This window comes from Cyphomyrmex costatus, unplaced genomic scaffold (genome assembly GCF_001594065.2).
Source record: "Cyphomyrmex costatus isolate MS0001 unplaced genomic scaffold, Ccosl1.0 scaffold119, whole genome shotgun sequence".
In the NCBI taxonomy this organism is placed as follows: domain Eukaryota; kingdom Metazoa; phylum Arthropoda; class Insecta; order Hymenoptera; family Formicidae; genus Cyphomyrmex; species Cyphomyrmex costatus.
The window spans coordinates 326,783-346,192 of NW_017275163.1; the positions used below are offsets into that span (position 1 = coordinate 326,783).

Sequence of the window (19,410 nt, forward strand, 5' to 3'; positions counted from 1 at the left end):
AGCTATGTAACACGGAGGGAATTCCGCGTCGATCTGTGGTAACTGCGGACGGACGAAACGAACGGCGGAACGAGTGTGCCCGGATTCTTTACGAGCCGCTTCGAGCTTCGAAACCGAGGGGGTGTTTCTGGTTCGAAACTCCGACGGGTGGAGATTCTGCTGCCTCGCGACGTAATAAACGCGGGTGTCTACGTAAGCCATCGTGCACCTGCTGCATCTGCGTGCGCGTGCATGTGTGCGAAACGAGCGACATGCATGCCCGTCATTCCTGTGGAATACGACCCGAACCGGGGGAATGACGTTAGGTCGGCGCAAACGACAATCTTAATACGAGCACGTGTCGCAATACGCCTCGCCTGTGAATAGGTGCGAGAATACTCGGTTATATATCGAAATTGTCTCTTATAAGAGGCGTTTGATAGTGGAAGTGCGTTTGAAGAATAGAACGTTATTACCCGTCAAGAACCGAGATGGTTTTCCTTTATTCAAAATATCGATTTAACGCGCAAAAATATAGTCGCAAATAAACAAAAGAGACATCACTTGCCGATTAATTTTACACTATTTAATATATTTTTCATTAAAGTTTCTGGAACATTTTTCATTTAAGTTTGAAAAAATCTGTCATTAAAGTTTCTAAAAATAAAAGAAAATCTGAAACAATTTACCCTTCGTAAGCACATTGAGTCTTTCTTAACCCAAGGAAAATTATGTGTTCAAATTTCTTGTCATAAACTTCATTTAAATTTTATTAAATTTTTTTCTGATATTTAAATTAAATAACTATTTAACATTGTAACAGAGAAGTTTAAAAGTAATCCTAAATTTTGCTATAGATATTTCAAAAGACTGGAACAGTAAAAAGAATTAGGCTAAAAAAGACTCAAAGAGCTTACGGAATAAATAAAAATATGTGTGTTTATGAAAGATTAAGTAATATTCAGGGGAGAAATAATTACTGTGTGTAATTATTTAATATAAAAATAATATTAAACTAAAAAATCTCATAGAACCATACGTGTTCTATAGGATAGACAACCAATAGAATAAGAGATAAATGCTTTTTAACAGTCTAGCTGAATCTTAAGTGCTTATATAATTTTTCATACGAATTTATATACTACGTCCTTTAAACTGCACGTCAAAACTTATATTTTGACGCGCAAAAAATTTATTTACAGAATCAAATCACAAATACTGGCTATACGCGCACAAAAAGTGACACAACTTTGGCACGTTACGGTAAAGCATTGTGTGTGTCAAGACTTATTTTGTCCAAATAGATCTTTACGACGAATCAGACACCGACGAGCGGTACACGACCGGCAAACGTATTTCCATGAAAGTATATGACACTGCGAGATTTCCGGATGAGCGCGAGTCCCGTGCCAACTTCCGAACGTGCGTTCCATTTTCGGCGGAAGTGGCTTTCGGAACATACCGCTGATATTCGTCCGGATAGTGACGTCTTCGCGGGAAGCCCTGTGTTTCCGACAACGTAAGCAGCACGACAGCAAGGAGAAAGGCGGATGGCGTCGTAATCTCGCCCTCAGTTTGCCATCCGGGACAAGCCAGACAGACCTAACGGACGAGATCCGGTTCGCCCGTTCTCCTCCGGTCTGAATGCGTTTTCGTGAATAATCGCACGTAACAATGTACGGCGAATACATCTGTGTATGTATGTGCATCCAACCGAGATGCATCCTCGTCGAAAGCGATTGATCTCGTATCGAATGACCCTCCTCTGCCTCTGCATTTAACGCGTAACGATGCATTTCACTATTGAAAACTATATAGGCACGAGTAAGCTCGCTTCGATTTACTGCCTCATTTTGTTTCGACAGACGTTACTCTAAAAATTGTACTCTATATTTATTATGAAATCGTGATTATTTTAATCGTGACTATTTGAGATTTTTATCTGCAAAAATACGCTATTTTCCGCAATCAGCTTTTTATATTTATTTCAATGAAGTAGTTGATACCGTAGATTTTTATATATTATAATAAAACAGATACAAAAGTATATCAAATTGTACATCTTATTCAATATATAATGGTTAAAATATGAGTTGGCTGAAAAGTCTTCTCATTTTTTATTTTTGTGCAAGTGTCTTTCAACTCAATACTCAATTTAGATATTCTTTCGCTTTCCTGCGGTATCTTGAATGGTTTGATTATTTTCGATCAAATCTTGATTTGATCATCATCCATTGTACTTGGCTTACTAAACGTATCTTCAACGGAGAAATTCTCACCACGGAACTTTACAAACCAAAATTAGCACATGCGATATGCATCTCTTTTTGCACAGTTTTTTTTACTGTTATGGCAGTAATAATCTAGTATAAAATATAACTAAGGTGTATCTTTTCTTTTGATTTTGAATTTTTAATCTTTGATAACAAGCAGTAAATTCTATTGATCTTGATACTTTTTTTGTTACTAGACACATTGATACGCGAGTTATTAGGTTATGAATGCATTTGTTAAAAAGAAAAAAGAAAATGTCCACACCAAAAGCGACGCTTGTTTACAGACGTAGAAAAGACGGATTAAGCGCTAAGGTAGATCTTCATCGCATTAGAAATTGAATGATGGATTAAAATTGGAACATATTGAACGGATAATAAATAATGGTATTAATTATGGGACAGGGACATTGTTAGTTAATACGACGAAGCAGTAATCCACGAAGATAGCAATGCACATGGATTACATTGTCGGATGAAATTGATAGACAGAATCTAATCTGCCATGTTCTAGATCTTGGAGACGTGGCCCGGTGAATAATTATACATAACGACGACGCGACATGCGTGCGACAGACGCCACGACGCCCCAGGATTGTCTCCGCAGTACGCGTCGCGATGGATGCACACAATTCGTCACGTTACTACAGTGCTGACACTGCCAAAACATATACGTCCCGCGATCGGCGAGACGGGCTCTCATTTATAACCCGCATCGATTTCCTTCCTCGGGCGAGTCCAGTCCCGCACAATTGCCGTGAAAGCACCTAACATGATGCGGCGCGAACATGACAGAAGGGTGACGGAGCACTCATGCAATGTTAACGAATTTACGCGTAATGAGAATTGGAATTGTATTTTTTAAAACATTTCAAATGTAATTAATGAGCAATTATCGTTCCGTCTGTTGACAAATTTTGCCGTGAAATTTAAATGTAACAAATACGGAAAGAGCGATTGTGCTGTAGTATGTAAAAATTTCGCTAGATACATCCAAAAGTAATCTTGTTGAATTATTTGAAATAATTACGTAGGAATCTTAAACGCGATGAGCAATGCTAAAAAAAGTTTTAACATTTTAACTAATAAAATTTCAACATTCTAGCTAGTTTAAGCTTTTTATATAATATAATTATTTTGACGGTTCAAACAAAATTATTTTCAGATCTGTGAACTAGCTAGATTTTCAGTTTATTTAGCAAAAGCGTTTTATCCGTGTAAGATTAATTTGCTTACGTGAAAAGAACGATTTTGCTAAACTATTTAAAAATTAAATTAATACAGGTCCGAAAAAAAATTCTGTTAAATCATGAAAAAATTTATGTGGAAAAATTAAGCATGGTGATCAACGATGAAAACAAATTTGATATTTAACAATCATAGTTCGAGATCCTATAATATATATAATTATTTTAACAGTCTAACAAAATTGTTATCAAATCTGTATATAACTAAATTTTTAGATACTTCAGAAAATTTGTCCTTACACTCGTATGTTATTGGTAATAATATATAAAAACGTTTTTATACACAAGTGATACAGAGATAATATATGCTTAAAGATGGGAAATTTCATCGAGGTACGTAATATAACATCGAGAAAAAGTTTAAAATAAAAACGTAATTACAGCGGAGCGTTTTTAAGAGCACGCGATTCGAATGAGAAATGATAAAAGTCTGATCCGTGATGGTTTCAAAACGAATGCACGACATTCCCGCATGAATTATACAACTAACAAGCTAGCGCAGAGCCGGAGCGGCGGACACCGCTGCATAATTATCCGTCTTAATTGGACAGATAATAAATTCCTTTCAGTTTCGCGCGCAGATCACATTCTTGCGGAGGCGGCTAAAGTGCACGTCTCGCGCGTACCCGAGTTGCGGAGAGAGGACGACCAACTGTTTGTCGAGGGTTTTCCGGGGAACAGATTGCATTAAACAACACGGGCTGGCTGACGTATCTTCTTAATTAACAAACCCTGCGGCCTCACATTCGTTACAGAGTCGCGGGCGTAATGATGTTTGCTGAACTTACGCGAGCCCTGATACCGCTTGCGAATGCATACCGGCACGTCGTGCCGTAGCGCGCGCTCTCTGTTTCCACGCGAAACTTTCGTCATCGCGACAATTATTGGATAATACATGTACCGTGGGCATCACGGCATTAATGATGTACAGTGCACGATACACGACCGACGCACGTAGCTATTCAATACGAAACGAGGGGAAAACGCGACACAGACCCGACATATGCTTCCCGCAAAACTTGCTCTCCGGGAATTCCGCGAGCCCTCCGAACCACCATGCGTAACATCGACGACTGCCATCGTGGCCAAGTAGGAAACATTCCGTAAACGCACGATAACGCATAATACACGTCAAAGCTCCCGCGAGGATGCGAAGCGGGGCGGCGAAACGGCCCGTTGCAACTTTTCTGCGGCGGGATGAACAATTTGCGGAACTCGACGCACGATCTCTCTTCTGGCGCGGTTCAAAGGACTCAAAGGGCGGTCGTGACGGTGCTGTGTGTGCGTAAAAAATGAATAAACCGAGGGCACACGGGAGGCAGAGAAGAAGGTATTATGCAAGAAGCATGGAATATATTATCCACATAAATCTATCTTCTGCTCTGTGTGTTTTGTAATGACCCTTTTAACAGGCACATGGGAAGCGTTTAGTTCTCTTTCTCTCAAAATATCGTTACTATTCATGCATATTTTTCACGAACAAAATTAATGGTAAGAAAGTAAAGAGCATGAGAAAAGAATTTAACAATTTCATAACTGCTTTTTGATTACCGCGAGATTAAAAATTTATAGTTTTTTTTTATTGATAATAATAATTCTAATTATTATCTTTATTGCTATATTAAAAACAATAAATTTCATGGCTAGAAGAAGCGTGAAAAAAAGTGAAAAAGAAAATAGTACACACATAATATCTTTGTACTGTTATAACGAAAAGAGATCATTTTTTAAGACTAGAGATAACATACAACTTGTCGCTTTAATGGAAGATAAGGTAACCGTTTGCGGCTTTCGAATGATAACGCAGAATATTGCAGTGAGTCACCAACGCGGCGCGGTTTGTATTTGCGTTAATCACGAGTGTGCATTTCCATATATGCATCTGCATATAGCGCGTCAGATAATCGGACCACATAGTTGTAAGTACGTGCGACGGCATACAGAGAACATATTACTACTATTATACTTTATAGTCACACAAATAAAATATGACGTCTTGCATCTAAATGATACAAAATTAATTATAAAATAAGATTTTTTTTCAGTTGCATTATTTTCGAAATAAAAGAGCAATTTTGTTTTAAATAAGAAATTCTTATTTATTAACAAAAAAATAAAAATAAAATCGCTTCTTTACTTTAAGCGTAACAGAACTAAAACAAAATTAAGTTTTTGAGAAAATGAAAAAAATTATTTTTTAACTTGATACAAAATTATTGACTAATCAAATACCAGTAAAAAAAGATAAATAAAAACTGAAACACCTGAAGTAAAAATTGAATAAAGCAACGATTACTTAAAAATTAATAAAAGGCTTTATTTAAAAAAACTCCAATTATTTTTGCTTTAATCCTAATGACTAATAATTAAAATTTTCAACAAAACCATACGTGGCAGTACTGAATCAGTTTTGTTATATTTGTTTAAAATTGCAGTTTATATTAATAATACATTAATTTATGTATTATTAATATAAGTATAAATTTTGAATAAAGATTTCTATAATTGATAAATAATATCGTTGACTTTATTTTTATTCTTTAGATATTTGCAATTCTTCTATTTTCGTCTACATCAAAATCATCAAAAACATATAATGATATTAACTTTAAAAACGGTATGTGTGTTCCATGGTTACGTATTATAATGCGGTATTAAGCATTAATTGAACATTGGAAAGAAATGAGAAGTTATCACTACTCTAATAAACTGTAATAGTATCGTTTGCATTTACCTGTGTTCGCGATTTCTCTCACCTGTTCTTTAATATATCTACATAAATCGAATTTTGTCATTTTTTTTAATTTTCGTCATTTTATTATTATATTTACAGTTATTTTTGTCATTTTCGTTTCACAACCCTTGAAAAACCATCTTTTTTTATTATTTAGATTTGTAAATCAAGCTAGTTCAGAAAAATCATCCCTTTTGATGATTTACAAGATAATGTTTGTCTAACTTATTCATTATAATAATTCGAAATGGTTTTTTTAATTATGTCGCTTTTAAAATAAAGAATCGTACGATATTTACGTAAATTCGAACAACTTGTATAATTTGAAAAATTATGAAATATTTGAACAATTTATATTTTATAGGGACAGTCGCTTGTACCAATTAATAAATATGCCTCGCGGCTTTCATTTGGTGTTTTATTTATTTCGCGTCGGAGCATTGCCACGTCCGGACTGAAAGAGGTACATACGCTCAAATACAGGACAGCGAGTTAAAATTTTACAACTAGCGGAAGCGTGAACGCGGTACATCTCGCTCTCGCAAAAATGGAATTGCATGTCGCGCGTAGGACAAGCTTACGTTCCTGGTACCTAGGGGAAATGCGCCCGGGTTAATTTCACGCTTCGGTATCGAATGGACGGTGTCACTATCATCGCTGCGGACCATTACGATCCTGACACCATGCTGACAGTTCACGCTCTTTATTTCATTCCATCGTCACGGCAGCTCCTGTTCGATTTCGCTCGGAAAAGTCGCTGTACGGCCAGATGACATCCTATGCAGCGATACGTATGTAATATCCAACATATTTTATTACCTTTGCTAATCGAAACGAAACATCAGATAGTTTGGACGTCATGAAAACTGGAGTCATATTAAATTACTCAAAAGAAATCAGAATATTGAATTTGTACTACATGACTTCAAAAATTGCATGTTTTCAAAAGTATTACTGTCTCATTTGTCATGATGGAAAAGATGATAGCGTAACAGAATCGTATTTATTAAGGTATAAGAATTTTATTGCTAACGTTAGTTTCTCTACATTCAAAGCTTTTGAAAATACGTAACTTAATCATTTGTAGATGGTATATACTGCACGTAATACAAACGTTTCTTCATTATGATTGAAGTATTAAGTTTGGTTTAGTTTGCCTGCAACGTCGCCGCACACAATACATTACGTGTCACAACCTAAGCAACGGAATGCATACCGGGTTGTGCCACATCATGTATCTCGCAAATTAGACGTGACGTAATTACTGTGTTGTTATATTGACTAAAATCAGCGCCGGCGCAAGCTGCGCGACTCAATCCTCACCGTTTGCAGAAGGATTTTGTGGCATCCCGATGCTCGAAATTCAAAGACAGAGTGTCCCTTTGATATTCAAGAACCCCCATAGCTCACTGCGAATTCCTTACGTACCGACGTGTTTCGGGTGGTTCAGTGAAATCATTGCGTACCAACGGTTTAGCTTTGTTGACGTAATCTCATCGAGAAACCCATACCAATTCCTCTAGTTCGCGTAAACCGCAACGGCTCTCTTTAATTTGGTCACCAGTTTGTCCGCAAGTTTCCGTTCCGCAGAATCCTTATAAGTAATTACTTTCTCGAAATAATTTTTACAATTATGTCATAAAAATACTTCGAATATACGAGTTTCAATAAGTTTGAGTATAATTGCATACAATATAAGATGTTAGGGAAATTGTGATACAGTCGAGAAAAAGATTGTGCATGAAAAAATAAATTGAAAACGTATAACGGAATTTTTCCACATGAGCTTTTGTTTTTGAATAAATCGACTTTAAATATTCGCCAGATACTTGTCTCAATTTAACAAATCTCACTGTTCTGTTTTATTCACGATTTTATTGTATTAAACATTCGAGAATACACAATAAAACAGATATTCGTGCACAATGAACTTTTACTTTATAAATAGTTGAAAATGTTATCCGAAACAAAAGCTTCATATAAAATTCTACATTTTCAACTTATTTTTTTCAAGTAGAATCACTCTCTTTCTGGTTATATTACGATTTATTCTCTATACATAAAATTCTTAAAATAATTACTTATAACACATCTAAACATTCTTCTTCATATATCTTCGTAATGTAATCCTCTCATATATATGTGTTACATATCAGCACGCGGAGAGAACCATTTTGCTGAGAGATCTAAAATTTTACTGGATTTACTGGATAAATTTGTAAAATAATTTTATTGAAAATTAAACTGGTAGCTAAAATATCAAAATGTTTTACTGCGTACCATTTTTTAGTTTCCGATTTATTTTTCAACAAAATTATTTTTAAATTTATACACAGCAAAATTTTAAATCTTTCAGCAAAAAAACTTCGTTTCAGTTCAATTATATTACAAATGCTTGAGAAAGATTTACAAGGCAAAAATATTCAACAATAATAAAGTCAAATGGCTCAGTTTTGTCTTTTATAAATATATTACTGTACATTCGTTTAATTACAGTTATAACACAACTCTTCCACAAATTTTTCTTTATCAAGTCGCCTCGCTCGATTTAAATATGACGCCAATATAATACCATGGCAACTTCGACAGCTCGACATTCGGATATCCCATATTTCTGCGACGGTACATCCATAGCCGTGATTCGAAACGCTGAATAATATCCGTCGCAGAACGGTAAAACCGCGAGTGGCACTTTTCGGATAACGTCGGATCTCTCGCCGCGTAGAAAACGTGTGTGTTTCGTCGAACGCAAAGCACGCAAAGAAGTGACACGCATTAAAATGAAGACGTGCCGGCGCATGCCGACATAAAGTAGGGGCGGGCGACGGTAAGCAGGGTCGTATAATTTTTCCAAATGGCATCGCGGAGTAATATGCTGGCTACGCGGCAGTAAGCCGCGAGCTAAATCTGATAATTGAGTTTTATGCCATCGCACGTCGACGTAAATCCTCGCGAATATGACGTGTCCCGTCGTCGTCGTACGGCGCGGCGCCTCCACTTATCTTCTCAGCATTAAGGGGGCACCGGTGCGGCTTGATATAGAATTAAAGTAGCGAGAAGCAAAAGAGAGCGCAAAGTTCTTGTTCATTTCGACGACGCTTAGGTAGAATCAGAAATCGAAAGCCGGTTTAATTTTAAATATATTCAATGTCATTTTGCGAGAATTAAAATAAAAAATATTTTTACGATACACTGTTAAATTTATAATGCCAAATTATATCCACAATTCGAGTCGTTTTTAATTATTTCTATACACAAAAAGAAGTTTTTCTTAAAATTTACCCTGAAAATATGATATAGTAATTATGGTACAATAGAATATTTAAAAATGTTTACCATGCACTTCAATAAAGTTAATCAAACTTATATTTTATTATAGTTTTATTAATGAATGAAAAAGATTTACCATAAAATTCGTATAGTATGTATTTCGAAAATTTACTTTGAAAATGTGGCAGTTTCACGACTAAATTTTGAAAAAAAATTCCGTGTATAGGTCGCAATTGCTCAATATGTCATTAATTTAACTAAAATAATGGAGAATTTAGCCTCGGTAATCTAAAGGCTTAGAACGCTCGCACGGAATGCTAGAAATCCGGGTTCGAGTCCCGATCGAGGTTTGTCAATTTAATTTGTGATATTGCTACAGTAGTTCAGTTGCGTTTCTAAGTTCGAAAATTTAATTCGGCGCGTAGTTCAAATAACTATATACGTATGTGGTATATAAATTTACATGTAAATTATAATATTTAAGCACTTAAGATCCAGCTTCGACGGTTACATCTTTAGACTCTTTTTTTATTGTATATTCACATATATAGGTATATACGGTCTTAATAAATCGTTTATCATTAATACTGTCAAATAATTTAAAAAATGCATTAAATTTGATATGAATTACTTACTTAATTAAATAGTAAGTTAATAATATATTGTAACTTAATAAAATTATTTACTTACAATTAATTTATTGTTTATACAATACTAAATTCATACATTAATATGAACGTTGTTTACTTCAAACCTAAGCAATTCAACCACCGAAATAGCTTGACTTATGTAGGTACATTTTGACACATGAAAATTACAAATAATAAAATGTTATTTAACTCAAATGAATTGAATTGCTCCTTTAATATCCAACAGTGTATATATAAAATAATGAAAAAGTTGATAAAAACTATACGTTCTTTTTAGTCGATTAAATACGACAATACTCCGGTTGCATGAGCTTCGTATATACGATACAGTTAAGCCCGATCGATCCTTTTCGAGGGAGAGAACTTGCATTATCCTGCGAGACACTTAAATTGCCGCTTGTTATACGGTGCCTGCGAGCCGCGAGCCATTGATCTTCCACGAGAGAATTAGCCGCTAAATTACGGATACCCTTTGGATCGAATTGGATCGTTGACTACCGACGTGCTGCGCGGAATACTCGAACGGTCTAATTGAAAATCACTTTCGCCTCGATTTAATTATGATAAAATGATTAGCGGAAAAAGATCGCCAGAGATGCGTCGAAATAATTAAACGCACAAAGGCAATAAAATAACACCGATACGGAGACACGCTCGCATATACGGAAGTCGAATAAGATTTTTGTTACTCCATTATCGAATTTGCATTATGAAATGCAGTCACCGTGCTATATGGTGCTTGATATATGCGCTAATAATTTGAATTCGCGCAGGTTAATTTGCTCGGCACTTTGCTGCGAAATGTAAATTTAAATTCGCGTAATGTGAAATAAAATAAAATTTACTTATTCAGCATCATTTAATCCCATATTAAACATCTATTTACGAAATCGGCGAATCATATCTGACGCGAAAGAGTATTACATCAAAAATTAGCGTAGTATGATCAAACGAATTAAGCTAAAATAAATTATGCCGAAAGCCGGATCAAGCATTAACGAATTGCATGCAAAATAATTCGTCAACGCGCGTCGCGTGTATATATAAAGCTGCAAATATGCTGATGACCATTTTAATCACTGGAAAAAAATTAAGCAGCACAAGCGTCAGGCTTGAAACAGCATTTGATTTTCTACGTAAGTCTTTCAACATTTTGCGAAAAATTAATTCCAATTTGTTTTATATTCTCGTACCTCTCTGTTTCCTTATTTGTACTTTTACATCTACAACACGTGTTAAATTTCTTCATGTCTCATGACTTTCGGTGAATCGTGAACGATCGAAATAGCCACTCGCAACCGGTTCCGAGAATCATTTTATTTGTGTTGGTCCGTCTTTGATTTACGATCCCAGGTCGACGAAATCGCTCAATCATCGCGGAATAACTGCTGCGTTGAAGCGTCTAGAACGAGTTATCCCGTTTCTGACTTAATCACAGTCACCTGCGATGTGTTCGCGTCACTTTTGATGCTTTCCTCAACTGACAATGACTGCCGAAGTACTCACATCAACGTCCTCGAGTCGATGTTATTATGATTTGGTTTGAGCTACTATAATGAATAATAGATCGAGAAACGAAACGTCAGATAATAAACGACTTCGATATTTATTTCTTATTCATATCGTGAATGAGAATGTGTCATTTCGCGAAGCTAATGATACCGGTACCAAGTCATGAGAAATTCAAAGTGACTTTATTTCGACGTCATGTGAAAGTTAAAATGATTTTGGAACTATTTTGACGCCATTTTGATATCCTAACAAGTTTAAGTTCTACTTGAATAGAATCACCGTCATTCTATTGCATCTTTCCTCAAACTATTATAATACGTAGGTATAATATCAATTTCTCCTCTAATTTTTGCATAAAAAAGACCCTCAAATTATCAAATTTTACAAAAATCACAATTCAAATTGATTACAATTCGAAACATACGCTTTAAAAATACATCGCGAAATGTGCTCATTTCCCGACTTTTATTTCTGTTCCTCTACACTTTGACGCCTTCCACGCCAGGCTTATCTCGCTTATCGCGGTGCGCCAGCCCCGGGTGTCGAAATCAATCCGATAACGCCAGTCTGATGAGATATCAAGCCGGGGCGGTTCGTGCCGGCGCGATCGGCGCACTCGATAAACACGACAATAAAGAATCCCGCCAGGTCCGACTACGCTGGATGGCGTGTCGAATCGACGATGACAGAATCGATCGCCAATGTAGAGTCGCGAGCGAGCGGGACCAGCACGTGCCATACATCGTCAGGAGCCAAATCCTTTATATTGGCCACGTCGACAGTCGCTCGGTACTCGGTACATCGATGGGTAATTGAAGGTTGTATGAGGGGGGGAGGAAGGAGGGGAACGTTAAGCTCCCGCTCGCGGCTGGACAAAGGCTACACGGGGATCGGCATGGAGAATTAACGAATCGATCGGCAATTAACATGCTCATTTTACCGGGCAATCGAAGCGAGTCGGAAAACCAACGTAATTGCATCGTAATTATGGCGTATACCGTATTGTCCTCGTGTATTGTGTACGTAAACAGCCGAAGATTAATTAACGTAAAATAAAATTAGCCCGATGGCGCGGCTATGCATTCTCACGAGGGGCTCATGTCTATGTACAAGGTAACAACAGAAAAGACGTCAACCGCGGTTGTAAATTTACACCGAATATTGAAATTGATCGAATCGGTCACGTTTTGGAAACAATACAATATTCAGACGTATACAGTTAAATGAAATATATTAAAGAATTTAATCGTATATAAACAACTTTTTAATAAAAATGAGAAAAAATAGCAGAGGACAAGAATTTTTAAAGCATGTGAGGAATGCGGTCACACATTGCGTTCCTGAAAGAACGAGGAAAGAACTAAGCTTGAGCGTTGCGTATATTGAGAGAAAAAAATGGTTGCAACTACCACAATTTAACTGTAATTTATAATCATTTTCCGTGTTAACTATATTTTTTGGAGAATTATAAATATGATTATTATATATGTATATACATATATTAACATTATAGCAGTGATACTTATAAAAATAGAGCTCCTATAACCATAATTATTTTACCGTATAGTCACTAATATATATGAATAAACCGATAATATAAATGTTCCAATACTCAATAATTACTATTATTGCAGTGAAATGTATTATTTATATGCAACTCAACATAATCAGAGCGACAAAGTGTCCCATTTATAGTTATTTTCGATGCCAACTTATTTTTTTGTATAGACCTATAAATATAATAATTATTATTATCATTACACAATAATAAAAGTAATAATTATAAAAATGGTGCTCCTAGCTATAATTATTTTACCATGCGATTATAGTCACAAATACCAAACACCTTTCTCTCAGTATACAACAGAAGTGAGTCTTTGGTAACTGACTATAGAGATGGTAAAGAGAGAGTAAACAGATACTCATTCTCATTCCTTCACGGGGAATAGACATGCGACAGGAACCGCAGAGGAGAGACGCGAGTACCAACGTACTCGTACGTACTTCCGATATCCGCCAGCGTGTAATGCTAGCCGCATCACCACCGCTGCCACCAACATCACCACTATCACAACAAGAATCTCACACGACTGATAGCATCGACATCCTATCCACGATACATATAACACTTTAATATTATTCGATGCGTATGTATACATTTTTCTGTAATATTTAATAAACGACTTTTCACTTATGCTATTGAATAATATTACGGTTTAAAAGACTACATACGTAATATATAAATTCACACGCAATTATAATTAGCACCTAAGATCCAGCTCGACTGTTAAAGGCATTTTCTTATTGGTTGTGAATAATATGATTCAACACATTCACTATGATGATCATCGCGATGACTGACACTAAACTTTTTATTTAACATATAAATATATGTTGTATAGATCGCCGGTAACCATTATAGAAAAATAAACAATCAAATAAACATTAAATAGAATTATAAGGTGGTAACAATTTCAAACATAGTGTACTGAAAAAAGGTATTTGGTATTTATAATTATAATTGTAGAGTAAAATAATTATTAAATATTAAATCCCTTAACAAATAATTATGATTAAGAGCTCTATTTTTAAGATTATTACTAGTACAATATTAGTAATCTTACATGTATAATTATCTCAAACATGAAAAAATTATAATTTATGATAATTTTAGGTATTAATACAGTACAATATCAAGACATATGTAAATGAAAAACAAAATAAACATTTTTATTGAGTAAGGGCAATGATAATGAATATAATTATTTTCTTAACTTTGTTTACTATTTATGTAGTAATAACACTTATGTGTTATTAGAAATAAATGAAATGTTACAATAACAAAACTTTTTTTTATTTTTTTGGAAGGATTTGTTTTATTGTCCATATTGCTCAAACAAAAGTTTAATTGAATCAACCAAACGAGATTCTCAGTGCACTTAACGGTGAATATATATAGTATTAACTATCTTGTCTGGGGAAGATCAGAAAAATCGGTAAATGTGTCACAGATCATAAAATTTCCTTGTACAAATGCAGTTGTGCCGATATCATACATACGTAGATTTTACGCCTGTTTTATTGTTGCTGCATGTATACTTCGCGTGTTCGTTTTACGAATTGCAACTGTGCACGTTCGTCGCGCTTGGATTTTTGCCGTGCGATGGAATTTCGTTATTTCCGTCGTAGAGTCGGAAGCGGTCGGTACTGTCGTACTTTCTTGTCAAAACAATGTGGGATCCGTGTGCCACGAAGGAACATTTATACGTTCAGAGGAATACAATGCTCGGTATATATATGGACTGGAAGCGGGAAGGTTCTCGCATTTGTTTTGTGGTTTTCGGCACAAATAACATTTTAAGGATCGTTGCAATTTTAGTCACCGCGACCTCTTTCTCTCATAGAGTCGTTTAAATAACTGAGTTGCTTAAATAAATGATAGAAAAAACATTACGATTAGATTTCGGAAAATAGAAATTGGAACATACAATATACGAAAAAAAAGCAATTTTAAATCTTGAAATGTAGATAGATACAAGTTTGAAAATAATTTTATTCGACCAATGAAATAATTGTGTGGGAAAATCAAGCATCATAAACAATGTTGCAAAAACTTCTAACATTCTAGCAATCAACTTGAACAACCTATTATACATATAATAGTTTTGATGATTACAACAAAACTACCATATTTGCAAATCCGTACCTAGTTAAATTTTTAATACTTCATCGAAACCGTTCTTCTCATGTATATAAATATGATTTTGCCGTTTTCATTTTTAATGAGATAAATTTTCCTCGTTTCAAGATATCGAAGCTACGTGATTCGCTACGAGATACGTAATAAAGTTTCAAAGTTCGGCGTTATCGATCTAAGAAATTTGCGAGTCTTCGTAATTCGCGTGAAGATGACGTGCCTGAAAAGTACGTTAGCAAACGCAATTTGCGGTTCACGCGACACCGTGCCGCCCCGATATGCAAACGTTTGATTACACGGCCAGAGATGCATCAAGTTTAAATTGAATAATGTCAGTTCCGCAAAACGAGCCTCCATCGTCCGATAACGCCGCGGCAATGATAATATATAATTCAATTAATGTCCCGCGCGGCGTGCGCAATGGGATACGCTCATTCTAGTTTGCTACTCGCCACATGTTGAGATCCTTTTTAGCCGTTTTTCCTGGCTCGCGCGTCATGATCTCGCTAATACTCCCTCGTTGGCATATGTAACTTTATAGCTGCTACATCCGCATTGATGATTTTCCCGTAGCACAGTTTGCCGCCTCGTCGAGTTAGCGAAATGTCGTAATCCGGAATACATCTCTCTCTCTCTCTCTCTCTCTCTCTCTCTCTCTCTCTCTCTCTCTCTCACTCTCTCTCTCTCTCTCTCTCTCTCTTTCTCTCTCGGTTGATGAAACGGGAATATATGTACGCAGGGTATTCCGCTTTTATCGTTAATATCCCAAAATGTACATCTTTTAGTGTAATTTATGCTGACTATTTACAGAGAAGCGTAGAAACGTAGTAATGGCCAGTAGCTGCCGGTTCCATTATTGCCATTTATCCGTTAATCCTACTAATACTCCGAAAGGTATATTAATTTTCAATGTAACACTTTTTATCTCCCCGACGTTGCAGAATAAACCGGTCGTGCTTGATGAAATACACGCTCATATACGATGTACACCTGTGCAATTATCATAGATACATTCGGATCTGAGCCATTTATGTTCTTTATCATTCATTTACGCTTTTCTACAGGGAAGAATATTGATGACAACATTACCGCGAAAGTGGTAATTTTTAATTCAAACTGTTCTATCGATATATCGCTGCTAATAGATTAAATACATTTCATAAATAATATAGTCATAAGTTTTCTTTTTTTTTTTTTACGGTATATATTGGTACATGCATTGCGCTTATCTTCCCAATACGAATATTTTTATACATTAAAGAAAAGAACCGTATTCATCAACTTACTCAAATCGAATGTAAACTTACGTATTGTATCATTTTATGTTATCTTATACTCAAGGACAAAATTGAATTTTCGATTCATATCATCACTAACGTATTCGTCACGAAGATAGTGAGTGTGCTACTAGAAAAAAAGGAACTACGTTATCTTAGGAAATGTCGCGTACCTGAGTATTCCTTGTATATCCGTATCCCATAAACCTCTCATCGTGGGGCGGTACGATATCCTTCGCTACGTAAAATGGCTCGTAAAGGAATTCGAAATTCGTCACGTCATGACTAATGTACACCTTACCCGTCTTCACATTTTCGTGATGTACATGATTCGGTGACGCGTCCCCCAGCCACCTATAAAATAAAAAGACTAATATTTATGCCATATGCACAAGATTATTTTACATTTTACAAAATTATATATGTATATATTATATGCCATATACATATAATTATTATTAACTAAAAATACAATCTCTAAACAATGGTAAAATTATTATTAACAAATTATTACTGAAGTACAAATAATGCAACTTGCTGGCAAAAAAACCATTATGAATTCATAGACTGTCACGTTGAACGTTTAATTAATTTCAATTAATGGGTACTAAATTGATTAATATTTTAATTGTTTCCAATAAATTATAGCAAACATATTTTCAAGAAATTTATAAAGGGCTAATATAATATTAAATAACGTATAATAATTATAATATTTAATATAAAGAGTGTTATTTACCTTGTAAAATTCGTGGCAAATTGATTATGTATAAAGACTTTCTGGTGAAACGGCCTGGCCAAGCCTTTTCTAGCGAGCCTAATCAGTTCCGTCTTATTTGGAGGAAACCTCACGCGCGTGTCCAACTCGTACGTGGGTATTACGTAGGCGCACTTATCACAGTTGTCGTTCCTAAGGAACTCGTCGAGAACGACCGTCAGATTGAAGCTCGGAACGATATCGACGTCCGTTAAAAACACGTAGTCCGTCTGGCAGTTTTTACGCGCCAAGTTCCGCATGTGATTCTGCGGATACACATTCCGTATTCGCCAATTGGTCTGCTCATTGGGCACGCGGCTCATAAACTCGTTGAGGGTGGCTTCCGGTTTGGCACAATCGATACTGTCCGGCAGTTCGAAACCGCGCGGCTGCTTCTTGGGTGTTCGCATTTTCGGCACGGCCAGAGAGAAGAGCACTCTCTCTCTGATAGATTCGTAGCACTTCCTCAGGTACACCAGATAAAGCTGCAGTACCTCGAATTCTTCATCACCGGCAGCATAGAGCGCTACGGACATCGGACCGGTCCAGTGCAAGGCGACTTGTACCAGTGAGTGTAATTTTTCCACGGAGCTCTGGGTAGCCAGACACACCCGATACGTCTGCGAAAGCTCCGTGAACCTGCTGCCGACCAGCGCCGAGTCGAACATCCGGAATATCCGCCGGGCGTCCCATCTACCGAGCTTAATGTCCAGCTTGAGGCTGTTAACGTCAGGTGACGTGGGCTGGTAATCCTGCGTGATGCATTCTGATTGTTGCTCGTGCTTGACGAGAGTTCCTAGATTCCATTCGGTGACGGCGCTCATATCCACTTCCCGGGGGATCGCTTCTGGCGCACAAGTCTCCGATTGCAACAGCAGAAATGTCAGCAGCATGTTCGACAGCGCCAAGATGATCACGCTCGTCAGACTGAGATTCCATGGCCGGCATCCCAGCTACAAGGAAAAATGAACTTACAGCTGATCGATCATCGCTCACGTTGTTCTACGCGGGCACTGTATGGAAAGAACGATTTTGCTAAAGTACCTAAAAATTTATTTTAATTACATTGGATACAAATCTAAAAATAATTGAACCATTAAAATAATTATATATAGGATGTTCACAAGCGCAATGAACAATGTTGCGGAATATTTTGACGTTTTAACAACCAGCTTGGGATCCTACGTAATTATTTTCCCAAAATTATTTTCAGATTTTTTATCTAGCTAAATATTTACGTACTTTAACAGATCGTCCTTTCGGCGAGGATATCATTTTGGAAAGAAAAAGTTTACATTTTGATTTCGAAGATGTAGACAAGAATAATTCTGAACAATGACGTAGAAATTTTGGTTTTAAAATTAGAAAAGAGAATTAGATGTTTTTTAATTAATAGGTACAATATATTTGATGTATATCTTCTTTTCACAAGGCCAATATTCATAGTTCTTATTTTTCGAGACCATCTTAAATAGCGTCTTAATAGTATACTAGTACAGCTATATGTAATTGATTTATGACACCTTAAAATTGTACTTAAAATGATCTCAAATATAACAGACTCTAACTATCGGCCTACATATATATAATATCAATCTCGATAATATATGTAATAAAACAAAGCGATAATACATATGCGACGATAACTATACAAGCTCTGCTGCGAAGACGTAAGTTATTACCGAATTATCATTCTCCTAGAAAGCAGCAAAGTTGCTGAAAACATGACATAGAAAATAATCGTGAGCCGAATACCGTGTGTTCTTGTCGTAACATGTTCGAGTTAAGAAAGCGAAGGAGCAGCCCTCTTTCGTTGTGGCGCGTTTTATATATGTTCGCTACTTATTCTTCCGGAACCGCGAGGTACAATGTGTCGCTGGCCAGCGTGAATAATTTCATAGGGTTACGTGAGAAGAATAAAGCGGCCCGTAGCGAGATGAAGCCCCGCTGCATAACAGCGAATCTTATATTAGTCCCTGGCGACGAACTAACGCTTCGAGAACATAGCTAAATT

General features: G+C 36.1%; 1 protein-coding gene across 1 annotated transcript in view; it reads right to left on the bottom strand.

Annotated features, from left to right (window-relative positions):
* Nucleotides 1-19,410, bottom strand: part of LOC108778455 (beta-1,4-glucuronyltransferase 1) — a 38,552-nt gene that overhangs the window by 600 nt on the left and 18,542 nt on the right. The window contains exons 2-3 of the mRNA XM_018545640.1: nucleotides 17,379-18,349; nucleotides 16,813-16,993 (exon numbers count right to left, since the gene is read on the bottom strand). Of these exons, the coding sequence (XP_018401142.1) occupies nucleotides 16,813-16,993; nucleotides 17,379-18,349 (1,152 nt within the window). The remainder of the gene's footprint in view (nucleotides 1-16,812; nucleotides 16,994-17,378; nucleotides 18,350-19,410) is intronic.